General features: G+C 51.2%; 2 protein-coding genes across 3 annotated transcripts in view; both read left to right on the top strand.

The window, feature by feature from the left end:
* INPP5K (inositol polyphosphate-5-phosphatase K) overlaps window positions 1–11,721 on the top strand; it is a 23,880-nt gene extending 12,159 nt beyond the window's left edge. For both annotated transcript variants that reach the window (XM_021706627.1, XM_008073362.2), the window contains 5 exons: window positions 8,041–8,227; window positions 9,096–9,233; window positions 9,498–9,581; window positions 9,719–9,823; window positions 10,012–11,721. In XM_021706627.1, the coding sequence (XP_021562302.1) occupies window positions 8,041–8,227; window positions 9,096–9,233; window positions 9,498–9,581; window positions 9,719–9,823; window positions 10,012–10,071 (574 nt within the window). In that variant the 3' untranslated portion in view covers window positions 10,072–11,721. The remainder of the gene's footprint in view (window positions 1–8,040; window positions 8,228–9,095; window positions 9,234–9,497; window positions 9,582–9,718; window positions 9,824–10,011) is intronic.
* Window positions 11,722–13,071: 1,350 nt separating this feature from the next.
* MYO1C (myosin IC) overlaps window positions 13,072–14,169 on the top strand; it is a 26,870-nt gene continuing 25,772 nt past the window's right edge. The window contains exon 1 of the mRNA XM_008073361.2: window positions 13,072–13,472. Within this exon, the coding sequence (XP_008071552.1) occupies window positions 13,398–13,472 (75 nt within the window). The 5' untranslated portion in view covers window positions 13,072–13,397. The remainder of the gene's footprint in view (window positions 13,473–14,169) is intronic.

The following is a 14,169-nucleotide window of genomic DNA, read 5'->3' as shown; positions in this document are numbered from 1 at the left end:
TGCGGTGGCTGGGAGTGTGCCACTGCACTCCAGTCTGGGTGACAGAGTGAGACTCCAACTCAAAAAAAATAACTCACCAGGGCTGGGCTTGGTGGCTCAGCCTGTAATCCCAGCACTTTGAGAGGCAGGGGCGAATGGATTGCCTGAGTCTGCGGATTCAAGACCAGCCCAGGCAACTTGGTGAGACCTCATCTCTACAAATAAATCAGAGATTAGCCAGGCATGGTAGTGTGCACCTGTAGTTCTTACTACTTGGAAGGCAGAGGCGGAAGAATTGCCGGAGCCCAGCAGGTTGACGCTGGGGTGGCCATGAGTGTGCCACAGCACTCCAGCCTGGACAACGGAGTGAGACTCCACCTCAAATAAAAAAAAAAAAACAACTCACCAGCAGGAAGATAACTATTGACAGGTGATATGGCCAGCTGTCCCTTTCCCCTGGGACGTGGTAGGGAGACCTCCAAGAGACTGGAAGTCTGTGCGAAAGCTGGGACTGGCCTGAGCGCAGTGACTCACACCTGTAATCCCAGAACTTTGGGAGGCCGAGGCAGGAGGATTTCTTGAGCCCTGGAATTCAAGACCATCCTAGTCAATATAGCTAGACCTTGTCTCTACAAGAAAATTTTTAAATTGCGGGCACAGTGGCTCAGGCTTATAATCCCAGCACTTTGGGTGGCAGAGGCAAGAAGATTGCCTGAGCCAATGGGTTCAAGACCAGCCTGGGCAACATGGCGAGACCTTATCTCTATAACAGATCAAAAAATTAGCCAGGTGTGGTGGCCCATGCCTGTAGTTCCAGCTACTTGGAAGGCTGAGATGGAAGGATCGCCGGAGCCCAAGAGGTCAAGGCTACAGTGAGCCGTGATTTTACCACTACCTAGGTGACAGAGTGAGATCCTGAAACACACACACACAAAGCTAGGTCTGGGCTGGAGTTAGCAGTATCTGATGGGATAGAGAGTATCACAGGTATTAAAGGACTTCCTAGGTGGCTCAGCTAGTGAGTGGCGGAGCTGGGACTCGGATCTGATCCTTTGGACTCTGGACCACAGTGCTTTCCTCAGTCCCATAGTACCTCAGGATTCATAGCATCTTGCCAGCAGCAGCATAAAGGAGGGCAGGATCACAATGGCAAACACTTGCTAAGGTACTTGCCTGTATCACCTCACCTACCATTTGCTCATTAGATAGACAGCATTCTTAATGACTTTACAAACAAGAGATCTGGGCCTCAGAGAACACCTAAGTAAGGTAGTAACAGACTTAGTGATTGAGCAATGCGTGTTTCTGTAGACCCATAGTTTTCAGTACCCCTTCTTGCCTGGAGCCCAGGAAATGAAGGAATGTCTGGACAGGAACAGGGAGCATTTCAAGGGGCATTATAACTGAAATATTCCTGGCTGGGGCAGTTGAGAGTTCCTAGGATGGTCAAATCCAGAGCCCACCGAGGGAACAGAGACATTCCTGTCTAATCAAACTGTTACTCACCTTTAAAAGTCCAGTTCAGACATCATCTCTCCTTGGAAGCCTTCCCTGACCCTTCCCCATTTCACTGAGAGTTCTCTTGCCCTGTGCTGCCACCAAGCCTTGCACACACTATGCTTTCAGTGTTGCTTTGAAGGCTGGGCCTTCCTTGCTGTACTGTGAATGCCTAGAGCTGAGATTTAGTACCGTCCCTGGTATGTAGTAAAGTGCCTGGCATATGTTTGAATTGGGAGCCTGAGAAGACAAAAGGAAGAGACATAGTTTTTTTTTTTGTCTTTTTTTGTTTTTTTGAGTTGGAGTCTCACTCTGTTGCCCAGACTGGAGTGCAGTGGCTGCTCCCGGCCACCGCAGCCTCGACCTGCTGGGCTCCGGCGATCCTTCCGCCTCAGCCTTCCAAGAGTAGCTGGAATTACAGGCATGCGCTACCACGCCCAGCTGATTTTTTGATTTATTGTAGAGATGAGGTCTCGCTGCCCAGGCGGGTCTCGAACCCGCGAGCTCAGGCAATCCACTCACCTCAGCCTCCCAAAGGCACAGGATTACAGGCTGAGCCACTGAGCCCGGCTAGAGACATAGTTTTTAAGGAGCAGCCAGTGCAGATCCATCTGAACGATGGATCCATCTGTGGCAAAGAGATTCAAATAAACACTATCAAGCCCAGGAGTTTTACCAGTAGAAGGTTTCCAGAACTCTGTGTGGAAGACTGGAGTGGACTGTAGAGGGGCAGTCATTTGAGGCTGGGAGGGGTCAGTCAGACTCATCCTCAAGGGGGAGAGTATCTTGAAGGAGGCAGCAGAGTCTGGCAGAAAGGAGAAGGACAGGCATTCCAATCAGTCAGCAGCACTGGGGAGAGGCCTGGAGGGAAACCTGACCCAGCAGAGGCCTTGGCTGGGCCAAGCTTCAAAAAGTCACTATGGATGATGTGTATGCAGCTTTGACCAGCCACTGCAGTGTCCCCAAGCCAAGATGCAGTGAGGCACGAGGCCAGCTCCCTTTACAGGGCAGAGTAAAAGGGCTGAGGGCAGGGCGGGAAATCAGGGATTGTGCTAGGGTTTTGTTACAGTCACTATTATGAACTCAGACAACCTCCCAGTAGGCAATGACCAGAAGATATTATGACCAAATCTAGTCGAGACTTGTATCCTAGAGACTTAAAGTGCCTGGCAGGTCAAACATAGCCCAAGTTCGATAAGACACTTAAAACAAGGCCAGGTGCGGTGGCTCATGCCTATAATCCCAGCACTTTGGGAGACCAAGGTGAGAGGATCACCTGAGCCCAGCAGGTCAAAGCTGTGGTGGCCATGAGCATGCTACTGCACTCCAACCTGGGCAACAGAGTGAGACTCCAACTCAAAAAAAAAAAAAAGACACTTAAAAGTCATCTGTACGCCGGGCTTGGTGGCTCAGCCTGTAATCCTAGCACTTTGGGAGACCGAGGCTAGAAGATTGCCTGCCTGAGCCCACGGGTTCGAGACCCACCCAGGCAACTTGGCGAGACCTCGTGTCTACAATAAATCAAAAATTAGCTGGGGGTGGTAGCGTGCACCTGTAGTTCCGGCTACTTGGAAGGCTGAGGCGGAAGGATCGCCGGAGCCCAGCAGGTTGAGGCTGTAGTGACCGGGAGCATGCCACTGCACTCCAGTCTGGGTAACAGAGTGAGACTCCAACTCAAAAAAAAAAAAAAGTCATCTGTAGAAAGGTGAAAAGAAAAGCACTTTTGGACACAGAAATGGAGCACATCACTGCTTTGGGGTTAGTAAATGGTCTCAGTTTTGTTTTGTTTTTTTTATTATTAGAGTCTCACTCCTTCACCCAGGCTGGAGTACAGTGACACGCACGTTTACAGCCATCCCAGCGTCAACCTGCTGGGTTCCGACAATCCTTCCGCCTCAGCCTTCCAATTAGTGGGAACTACCATACCCAGCTATTTTTTTATTTTATTGCAGAGACAGGTCTCACCAAGTTGCCCAGGCTGGTCTCGAACCTGCAGGCTCAGGCAAACCACTCATCTCAGCCACCCAAAGTACTGGGATTACAGGCTGAGCCACCAGGCCCAGCCACTCTTAAGTCAAAAGAATCACTAAAAACAATTCTTGTCTCTGGCATCAGTGAGGCCCTGCCCTGGGGATGAATGCTGGAAGATAGCTTGCACCATATGCATGGATTACGGTGGGGTCAGTTGGAGGAGACAGTGGAGCACAGTGGAAGGAACATGGATGTGTAGTCAGTCAGCTGACCTGGACAAGCATCTGCTTCCATCCGGACACAGAGCCTCCAAACTTCAGTGTCCTACTGTAAAAGGAGAAAAATGTGACCTGTAACTTAGGATTGTTGAAAGATTAGAACAATTTATAAGATATCTGTCACAGTGCCCAGTGCCTAGTGCACAGAAAAACCCAATTGTTAGCTATTACTATTATTAGAAATGGGGAACTTAGAAAATATATGTAGTATTTCATATTGTACAAATTTATTTTGCTTATGTGTTTATTGACTTATGTGTTTCATTTTGTACAGATTTATTTTGCTTATGTGTTTCTTGGCTTTTGTTTGTCAAACAAGTTTCACAAGAACCTTGTCAGTCCTATTTATCATGTCCCCATTTGCCTGGCATATCATAAGAGCTAAGTAGTCTTGGACGGAAGAATGAACAATACTAGCCGGGCTCAGTGGCTCAGCCTGTAATCCCGCGCCTTTGGGAGGCTGAGGTGAGTGGATTGCCTGAGCCCGCGGGTTTGAGACCCGCCTGGGCAGCGAGACCTCATCTCTACAGTAAATCAAAAAAATCAGCTGGGCGTGGTAGTGCATGCCTGTAATTCCGGCTACGCAGAAGGCTGAGGCGGAAGGATCACCGGAGCCCAGCAGGTCAAGGCTGCGGTGGCCGGGAGCAGCCACTGCACTCCAGTCTGGGCGACAGAGTGAGACTCCAACTCAAAAAAAAAAAAAAAAAAAAGAATGAGCAATACTGGTGCCCAGTTATGAACCTGACCAGGGCATGGAAAAGGAGAAGGGGGAGGGGGCAGGCTGAGAAGTTCTTAGGAGGAAGGAGAGACAGGCCGTGGTCAGGACTCAGGGAGGATCCTGACGTGAGAGCAAGTATGGGCTTTTAACCATCATAGGGAAGTTGGGGAGGAAGAAGAATCCTTTCAAAGAGAGGTGTATTGGTGTAGTTCATTGCCAAGTTGTGAGCATTGCTGGGCACCTAATGTCAAAAGTAGATATAGGGATTCTGTTTCTGTAGTTTCTGGGATGGGAATACTACATTCCAATGTCTTCTGAACACTCTTCAGAAGAGTGAAAGGTTGGAAACCAGGCATGGTGGCTCACACCTGTAATCCCAGCACTTTGGGAGGTTGAGGCGAGAGGATTACCTGAGCCCAAGGTTTCAAGACCAGCCTGGACAACTTGGCAAGACCTCGTCTCTACAATAAATCAAAAAATTAGCTGGGCTTGGTGGTGCACGCCTGTAGATCCAGCTACTTGGAAGACTGAGGTAGAAGGATAGCCTGAGCCCAGCAGGTTGAGGCTGCAGTGGCCATGAGTGTGCCATTGCACTCCAGCTTGGGCGACAGAGTGAGACTCTGACTCAAAAAATTTAAAAAGAGCAAAAGTTTGGAAACAACCTAGGGAGCCAAGAAGCAGGCTGTGGTTTGGCCAGAGTTACTGCTTCTGGCCTACTCCCTTGGCCCTTTAATTTCCTTAATCCTCACAACTGCTCTTTGAAATGAGTACTGTTATCACGCATCTTACTGTTGAAGAAACTGAGGCTTAGATAGGTGAAGTCACTTGCCCAAGGGCATACAGCTCTTTAACAGGACAGAGCCTTCCCCTAACTGGTCCTGATTCTAGAGCCTGAGTTCATCACCATGACGCTGGTCTCCTCAACTGCTGGAATATTTACTGCACTGAAGTGACAGCAGTACCTTGGAAATGTTTATTTAAAATAATCATTGGCTGGGGTTGGTGGCTCAGCCTGTAATCCCAGCACTTTGGGAGGCCGAGGTGAGTGGATTGCCTGAGCCCGTGGGTTCGAGACCCACCCGGGCAACTTAGCGAGACCTCATCTCTACAATTAAAAAAAAAAAAAAATCAGCCGGACGTGGTAGCAAATGCCTGTCATTCCGGCTACTCTGAAGGCCGAGGCAGAAGGATTGCCGGAGCCCAGCGGGTCGAGGTCGTGGTGACCGGGGGTGTGCCACTGCACTCCAGTCTGGGCGACAGAGTGAGACTCCAACTCAAAAAATAATAATAATAATAATTGAATAAAGCAGGAGATTAAAACAGTGTTTCCAACTAGCTGTGAGTATATGTAGCTCTTAATTAACATGAGCTTGGTCTTCCCCGACTTGGTCTCTGATTCTAAAACCTGAGTTCACCACTCAGATTAGGTGGGCATTTTTGAGGAGAGAGATTGAGCTTGGGCTTTTGGTTAGTTTTCCAGTTATTGAGTAACTATGTGCCAGGATCTGTACTAATGCTGAGGATACACAGGCAACTCCCAGGGCCAGTCCTTGCCTTCAGAGTTCACACACTACCTGGTGTGCTGACTGGGAAGCAGAAACTTACAATATAGCATAATTGTATGAGTACTAGTATAAAATGCTTTGGAAGGAGAAAGGTGAGGTCTGGGATGGCTTTATGACAAAGGCAGCGTTGGAACTGGGCCCCTACCTGGTGAAGAAGGGTGTCCCAGGCAGCAAAAGATGCGAGAGCAAAGGTCCAGAGGCTTGAGACTCATCAGGGTAGGGTGGGTCTGGGGAATGGTGTGAGAGCCCTGCTTGGGAACTTGAACTTTATTCTGGAGGCACTGAAGACTCCTTAAAGGTTTTGAAATAGCCAGGCATGGTGGCTCAACCTGTAGTCCCAGCTCCTCAGGGGGGCTGAGCAAGAAGGAACGCTTCAAGGTTGCATTGAGCCATAATTGAGCCACTGTATTGCACCCCAGGTGACAGTGAGGGCCCATCTCTAAATAAAAATTTTAAAAGGGCTTTAAAGTAGAGAATCATCTGATCAGGCTTTACTACTCTAAGTTCATTCAAGAAAGGGGATCCTCTTCCAAGGAAGCGGAACGCAGAAACAACAACTGTAGCAACTGTCCTATCCCCCCCATATACACACTCAGGGCCCCCATTCCAGGACTCAGGGCCAGTGGTCTCCAGAAGATTGGGCTGTGGGGGCCAAGCTGGCTTTAGAGAATGCCCCAGTAGCTGCTTGGAAAGGCTGGGTTAGGGGTCAAAGACTTGCTTGTCTGGACCACTTCATTTACTTCAAGGAGGAAAAGCACTGTGTCTCCAGGGGCTGTACAGTTTCTCTTTTGCCCCTTGTAAAGAACAGGTGGGAGGTGTCTCAGTCAACTGGAGAACAAATAATCACAATGACCGGTGTCTGTAGAAAGCTCATTTTGTACCAAGCACTGTGCCAAATGTGTTATGTGCTTTATCATTTAATCATCTCAGCAATCCTGTGAGGTAACTACTATGATTGTCTCCATTTTATTATTTTTGAGTTGGAGTCTCACTTTCTTGCCCAGGTTGGAATGCAGTGGCATGTTCATGGTCACTGCAGCCTCGACCTGCTGGGCTCAGGTGATCCTTCCACCTCAGCATTCCAAGTAGCTGGAACTATAGGCATGCGCTACCATGCCTGGCTAATTTTTTTATTTTCTGTAGAGATGAAGTCTCACCAGTTTGCCCAGGCTGGTCTCTAACCCGTGGGCTCAGGCAATCCTCTTTACGTCTATCTCCCAAAGTGCTGAGATTATAGGCATGAGCCACCATACCCAGCCTATCTCCATTTTACAGATGAGGAAGCTGAGGCCTAAGAAGTTTGGCCTGTTGCTGAAGAGCACATACTCAGTGGTCATGCTGCCTGGCCTTGAATCCTGTCCCCACCATTTAGCTGTGTGACTTTGGGAAAGACTCCATTTCTTTACCTGTAATGAGGTGAAGAAATACTGATCAACAGTATTGATCACAGGCATGTAGTAAACATTCCCTGAATGCTTCCCTTCCCTTTCCTGAGGTTATACCGTTAGTAAGCAGGGAAGCTAAATTCAAGCCCAAGACATTCTAAGTCCAAAATCCAAACCTCAGCTTCTTTGATCTACTGCTGCTTTTGTTCAGGAAAGAAGAAAAGCTTTGAAATGGAGTGTTTCTTTCTTTTTTTTTTTTTTTTTGTTTGTAGAGATGAGGTCTCACCAAGTTGCCCAGGGTGTTCTCGAACCTGTAGGCTCAGGCATTCCTCTCACCTCGGACTCCCAAAGTGCTGGGATCACAGACTTGAGCAACCATGCCTGGCGGAATGTTTCTGATTCACAATTTGGTTCATAAATATGTGGGCTAGATCAAAGGTATCTAAGTCTGACTAAGGCCAGCATACCTTTTACTCTGTTGAGCACCCTCCTGCCTGCTGCCATGCTCCCTCCAGTTCTGGGCCAGGGGTCTTGTGGCTGCTGGTAGACACTGGAGTTAGGGGCTCCAGCAAGCTCATGAAGGTACATTCCTGCTCCTATGCCAACACTTTCTTCTCTCCGCATTCTTCCTCCTTCCCCACCCCCAGTGAGAAAAAACGCAAGCCTGCATGGACCGACCGCATCCTGTGGAGGCTGAAGCGGCAGCCCCAGGCTGGCCCCCACACTCCCCACCTGCTGACCCCCCAGTTCTCCCTGTCTCTGAAGAGCTACGAAAGTCACATGACGTACAGCATCAGTGACCATAAGCCTGTCACTGGCACCTTTGACTTGGAGGTGAACTACCTGATACTTGACAGAGGAATAGCTGTGCTAGGCCACATCCCCAAGCCCTCCAGAGCTGGATTCTAATGTCAGCCAATCCCCCAGGGAGACCTGTAGGAGGCCCTGATTGCCTTTCCTCCCAGGTCAGGTATCCCAGCTCTTCTTAAGAGCCGTTGATGGCCCTGTCTGTCGAAAACTTGTTCAAACCCTTTGTGAATAGGTTTCCATTTCCTCTTGGTAGTCTCCCTTGGGGCTAATGAGTTCCATTACGCTTATTACCCACTGTGTGAACTAGGACTTCCTTTTATTTGTCCTAAACCTATCTGGATCAAGTTGCAAAGGAAGCTCCCTCCATCCTTGTATCTTGCCATTAATGACCAAGGCAGTGTTGACCTCCTTCAAGCTGCTGCCCTGACAGCTTCATATTTTCTTGCTGGTTTCTCTGTCCTTACACCATTGTGCCCTTCCACATTCTTACAGTTGCTCTCATCAGAGCATCCTTTCTACAAAATTAGATTCAGGGCTTTGGGTCAGATACCCTGGAAACCTCAGAGCAACTGCCTGGCTTCTTTCTTAAACCTCTCAACAACTCCCCTGTCCTCCCCTCTGCCTCACCCTTTAGCACTTGGGTACCTATATTACCTACTTTGCTTTCAGCCTCCATCTCTCTAGCAGGGCCAACCACCCCTCTCCCAGGCCTTTGACCCCTTCTTTCCCCTGGCCAGTTAAGGTCAGCTAGAGCAATCTACCAGAGTTGTATGCCCACCCCCTCTGGGTGTCCCTTCTCTCCACACTGTTGGAAGGACACAGTGAGGAATAGTTGTCTCAGAGGAGGAAATAATGCTATGGATTTCAGCCCTGTTCCCACCCCTGTTTCTAGCTGAAGCCATTGGTGTCAGCTCCACTGATTACCCTGATGCCCGAGGACCTGTGGACCATGGAGAATGACATGGTAGTCAGCTACTCCTCAACCCCAGACTTCCCCAGCAGTTCCTGGGACTGGATTGGACTGTACAAGGTGATGTGGCCACCAAGGGAGGGAGCTCACCAACAACAGTCCCCTGCTTCATCCTTGCTGAAGGCTCATGGGAGCTGGGCAGACATTGAAGAATTCACTCTCCTCTACCCCGGGGGTTCTTGCCTACCTAAAGGCTGGCAGTGAGGGAAGGGAGAAGCATGCAATATGATAGTCAGCCCCAGCAGGGAGGCCAGCCTCTTCTTAGGACTTGCCATAGTCCCATGTCCTCCTTGACCACTGATCACCCAATCCCCTCTCCCATAGGTGGGAATGTGTGACATTTATGACTACGTGTCCTATGTCTGGGTCGGAGACAACCAAATCTCCTTCAGTGACAACCTGAACCAGGTAGATCTCCAGCATATGGGCTTGCCTGAGCACTCCTGTCTTCTGAGAGGAACAGAGTGCTGATAACTTGTCGCTGAGAGCTGAGTGGAACCCAGGGCCCTGGAGCTGACCCCATTCCTTTTCATCCTCCCTTTCAGGTATACATGGATATCAGCGATATCCCTAAGACTGAAGATCAGTTTCTCCTCTGTTACTACAGCAACAATCTGCATTCTTTGGTGGGGATAAGCAAACCCTTCCAGGTAAGGGATACTGATGGGAAGAAGGGAAGGATGTCACAGAGGACTTCAGCCCATCATCAGTTCTCTGAGGCCACAGGCCTAGGAGCCAACAATACCCGTGGAGCTGCTTCAGCTGGGAAATGGGGGTGATGGGAAGCCTGGAAGAATACCTGCTCGTCCCCCTTTTGCCACCTGTTTTATCCCTGCAGATCCCGCCTTATGCCTTTGTGAGGGAGGACCCACTGGGTGAAGCCCAACCACAGATCTGAGCCAGGATGGGAGTGAATCCAGGGCAGAGGCCAGAGCTGACAGCCAGCTCCACCGTACCACTGCCAGGAGTGCTGGGGGCCCAACCCAGTTCCCTGAGGAAACAACCAAGTAGCCTTCACCTACCCACCTCACAGAGTAAGTTCTAGCCAGACTCCTTTCCTCTCTCCAGTACAGATCTCTGGAATCAGCCACTTAAATACAAGTTTTTGTTGCTGAGATGTGCGTGAAACCAGCTAGTTTGTCAACAGTGAAGACTTGGGGACAGTCCACCGGATGTGGGAAGGACCCTCCAGCTTGCATCTCATTTCTTGGTTTCCCCACCCCCACTTCTAGTCCTGCCCTAGCAGTCCTGCCAGGCACATGTCCCATCTGGCACAGGCCTGCATTCTTGTCACGCCATACTGGGCCTCGGGCTGCCTGGGAAGGGGAGATGCTCACATTTGTACAGGCTCCATAGACTGGCGCAAGCCACATTGGGTTCCAGGAGTCTTGGCATCTCATAGCTTGGCCTCATGAGGGATGAACAGAGGGTCTAGGCTCCCTGCTTTCAACAGAAGCAGTATGACTAAGTGGGCAGATAGCGGGGCCCCTCTAGTCAGGCTTATATAATGGTTGTGAGTAGGCTGATGAGGGTCTTTCTGCTAGCACCACCTCCCCTCTTCCCCCGTGCATGAAGTCTGACCCGGGCAGATCCAGGGCCTGAACAGAGAGAATTGGAAGGATCCTGGTGAGCTTCCACTGGTGAGTCAGTCAGGTCCTATGCCTCCAACCTGCCTTCTTAGGAAGGGTTAACAGGTGGTAGAGGAGCTATAGACACAGACTTTTCCAGTGTGGTCCTCACCAGAACATGCTCATGTGCCCCACCCTGGTCAAGAGTCATTGAACAGAAACTCCTCCTCTCTCTCGACCCCCTTGGGACCTAGAAGTGGGAGCAGGCAGAAAGGAGAACCAAATCAAGAAACTTCGGAGGATCTGCCCCTGGGGTCTTCAGAAAGCCTTTTCCAGGTGCTGTGTGGACATGTTCTGTCCCTACTCCTACCACTTGCCTCCTGCCAGTGGTGACTCAACAGTCTTTTTCCCAGGAGAAGACACCTCAGGGAGTCTGCTCAGTGACTGTCATACCACCACACAACCTGAAATTGAGGGTTACTCCAGTTGCATATGCCAACTTGGGAGCCATGTGTATCAAGAACTGTCCCCTGGCTTCTGGCCAGCCATGGCCGTTTATTTCTTTGTCTGTTACATTGTGGGGGGGTAATTAGAAATATGGCTTTTATACTTGTGTGTGACTCCTTGATGATGGGGGCTGAGGTGTGAGGCACATAGCATTGGGCTCAGGGCTCCCTACTAGACTTCAGGGACAAGGGACCTGTAGAACCAGACTAGACCTTCTATGTCAGATTGGCAGAAGTGGCCAGGATGGGACTAGGACAAGGTTCTGGGCTGGTGACCCTCTGAGTTCCTGCCCCAGGTAGGACGTGCCACCTTTGCTGTTGGGCGCTTAGTTAACAGCTGAATAGCAGGGGTTTCTTGGAACTGACAGCTTTTGGAAAAGGTACTTTGCTCTTAGTAGGTCATCCCTTCTCATCCGCTGCTTCCTCACACCTTAGTCTTGAGCCTATTTCTGGATTAAACTGTGCAGAATGTCACCATCTTTTATCTCTGCCACACTTCTCCCCATATCCTTCCTGCTGAGTTTTCCCTTATGGTAGCCTATACCTGCCAGCAGCACATACACCCGGGGAGTTCTGAGTCCCCTAATTTGCTCACCTGTTCCTTCTCACAACCCTCATGAGTGCTGCCACACAGCACCCTTCATTTGGCACATAGGTAAACCAAAGCTCAGAAACAGAGTGCAAGCCCTTGGACGTTACACAGGCAGCAATATTGCCATGCAGGACCAGAAATACAGGAATGGGGCCTGGGCCCACCCACAAAGGAGTCAGTTGTTTATAAAATACAAATTATGTATACATTCACAAAATTATTGTGGGAAGACATTGAAAAAAAATAACACTGGACTCCAGGGATTCCCTGCCTCCTGCTGCAGGGCCCTCCTTGCGTGGGAGGGGTGAGCCCAGCAGTGATTGAGAGACGGAAAGGGGAAGGGGGCGTGCTCTTCGTCCTCTTGGCCCCAGTCAGGATATGGCCGCTCTGGGCCCACCCCTGACCCGCTGGGTGGAAACAGGAAATATGTGAGACTTGGTGTGTGCTGGGTCTCTGTGCCTGGCTCCACCGCCTGATAAGGGCCATTGTGTGGCCGCCGGGGATGAGCCTGACCTGGATAGATGTGCTTCCCAGAGGAAGGAAGGAAGCCTTGCTAGCCTTTCCGGGGCGGGAGAAGCTGTGGGGAGGGAAGGGAAGGGTGCCCTGGGGAAGGTTCCTGCCCATGGGACTGTTGGTGCCAGCACAGGCCTGCTGAACTTCAGCCCCTCCCATGCCAGTCTGTTCTTCTGGAAAGGTCTGTTTCCCCCATCCACTTCCTTGTTCTTACTTCCTATAAGAAATGCCTGGAGACCAGGGGGCTCAGTCTCAGGCCAGGAAAGTGTCAGCTGTGATTTAACAGTAATAAAGATAGAAAAACAGGAACATTAGGGGTGGGGTGCACCTAGAGGTACTGCTGAGACATAAGGAGGTTGCCCACACCCAAGGAACCCAGGAACTAACCTCCCAAGTGCTTGAGACTCAAGAGGAGGGAAGTCCACGGCCCTCCTCACGGTATCCTCTTACCTCTCCTGATAACCCCCTCTGCCCAGCATGTCTAGCCCTCAGCAGGTCTGGCCTCTCAAACTCAAGGGGCTCACCTGCTGTGGGAGGTGCCAGATTGGGGGGTGTGCAGGAGGCAATGCCTACCCTCTTGGCTTAGGGGAGGATGTGCCTTCTGGTGTGGGGAATGGTCACTGTGCTCTCCAGCTGATATCAGAGGGGGGTCAGCAGGAGAGGCCTAGTCATAGAGCTTAGGGGCTGGGGGGGACAAAAGCCCTCCTACCCTTTGACCTGGAGCCCAGGGTCCCCATGGGTGGCCGCATCAGCTCCTCTGGTTACCTGGGACAGCAGGCATTTCCTCCATCCCTCAGCCCCTCCTCTTCCTGCCCCAACCCTCCGGAGCCAAGAGGCCTCCCAGTCAGACCTGGACTGCTCCAGCTGTGTCCTGAGGCGCTGGACCAGCCACATCCCCTGGGGCTGGAGTTGAAGCAGAACCAAGTGGCCATCCCGTCGTTAGACCATAGATTCCTGGCTCCGGGAGCGGCCAGAGCCAGCAGGCGGGCAGGCAGCCTTCGCTCACAGGCCCCAGTGCTCAGCTGCTGGCTCTCCGTAGGGCAGAATGGCACTGCAAGTGGAGCTGATACCCACCGGGGAGATCATCCGCGTGGTTCATCCCCACAGGCCCTGCAAGCTTGTAAGCTGGGATGTTCTGGGCTGGGGGGAAGGGCCAGGGCCCCTTCTAGATCAGATCCCTCCTGAAAGAGGTGAGCCGTAGACAGGGGTTCTGCTTCTTGCTGGGGCAGGAACAAGAAGGGGTACGTGGCAGAAGTAAGGCTTTAAGGGCCACAAGAAGCAGGAATTTTCAAAGTGGAGGCCTGGGCCTGAATCTTTTCTCCAGCTCCCTCAACCTCAGTGGGCTGAGCTATGGACTGGGCACAAAAAGCAGGTGACAGGGCTGCTCTGAGGCCAAAGGACAAGTGCATGTGGCTCCGGGCGCATAGTACAGGCTCAGTTAATGCCCCCTTTTCCTGTCTGGTCCGCAAAACTGGTACTGTTCGACGACTCAGAACAGTAGGGTGGATGTGAGAGGTGGGTGAAGGGAGAGGAGGTCGTCAGAAATGGAGAACTGCCCTGGCCTGGCTCGCAGAGGAGGGTCTGGTTTGCGGTGGAGACGCCACGGGGCCAGGATGAAGAGGGAGAACTGTACTAGGCGCACCCACCCACCCAGCACTGCAGCGAGTGGGCCGGGTCTTGGACCGTAGGAGAGTGCGCGCGCGCGTGTTCGTGTGCGACTGGGACGCGCCTGTCCCGAAGCTGGTTGAGGAGTGCGCCTCACCAAATGCCTCCGCAAACGGGGGCCAGGGCCAGGGCCGGGGCTGGCTGGGGCTGGG

The sequence above is a fragment of the Carlito syrichta genome, unplaced genomic scaffold (genome assembly GCF_000164805.1).
Source record: "Carlito syrichta isolate Samal-C Ts95f unplaced genomic scaffold, Tarsius_syrichta-2.0.1 Scaffold315828, whole genome shotgun sequence".
Lineage (NCBI taxonomy): Eukaryota > Metazoa > Chordata > Mammalia > Primates > Tarsiidae > Carlito > Carlito syrichta.
The sequence above is the reverse complement of the archived record's forward strand: the minus strand, read 5'-3'. Positions and strand labels throughout refer to the sequence as shown.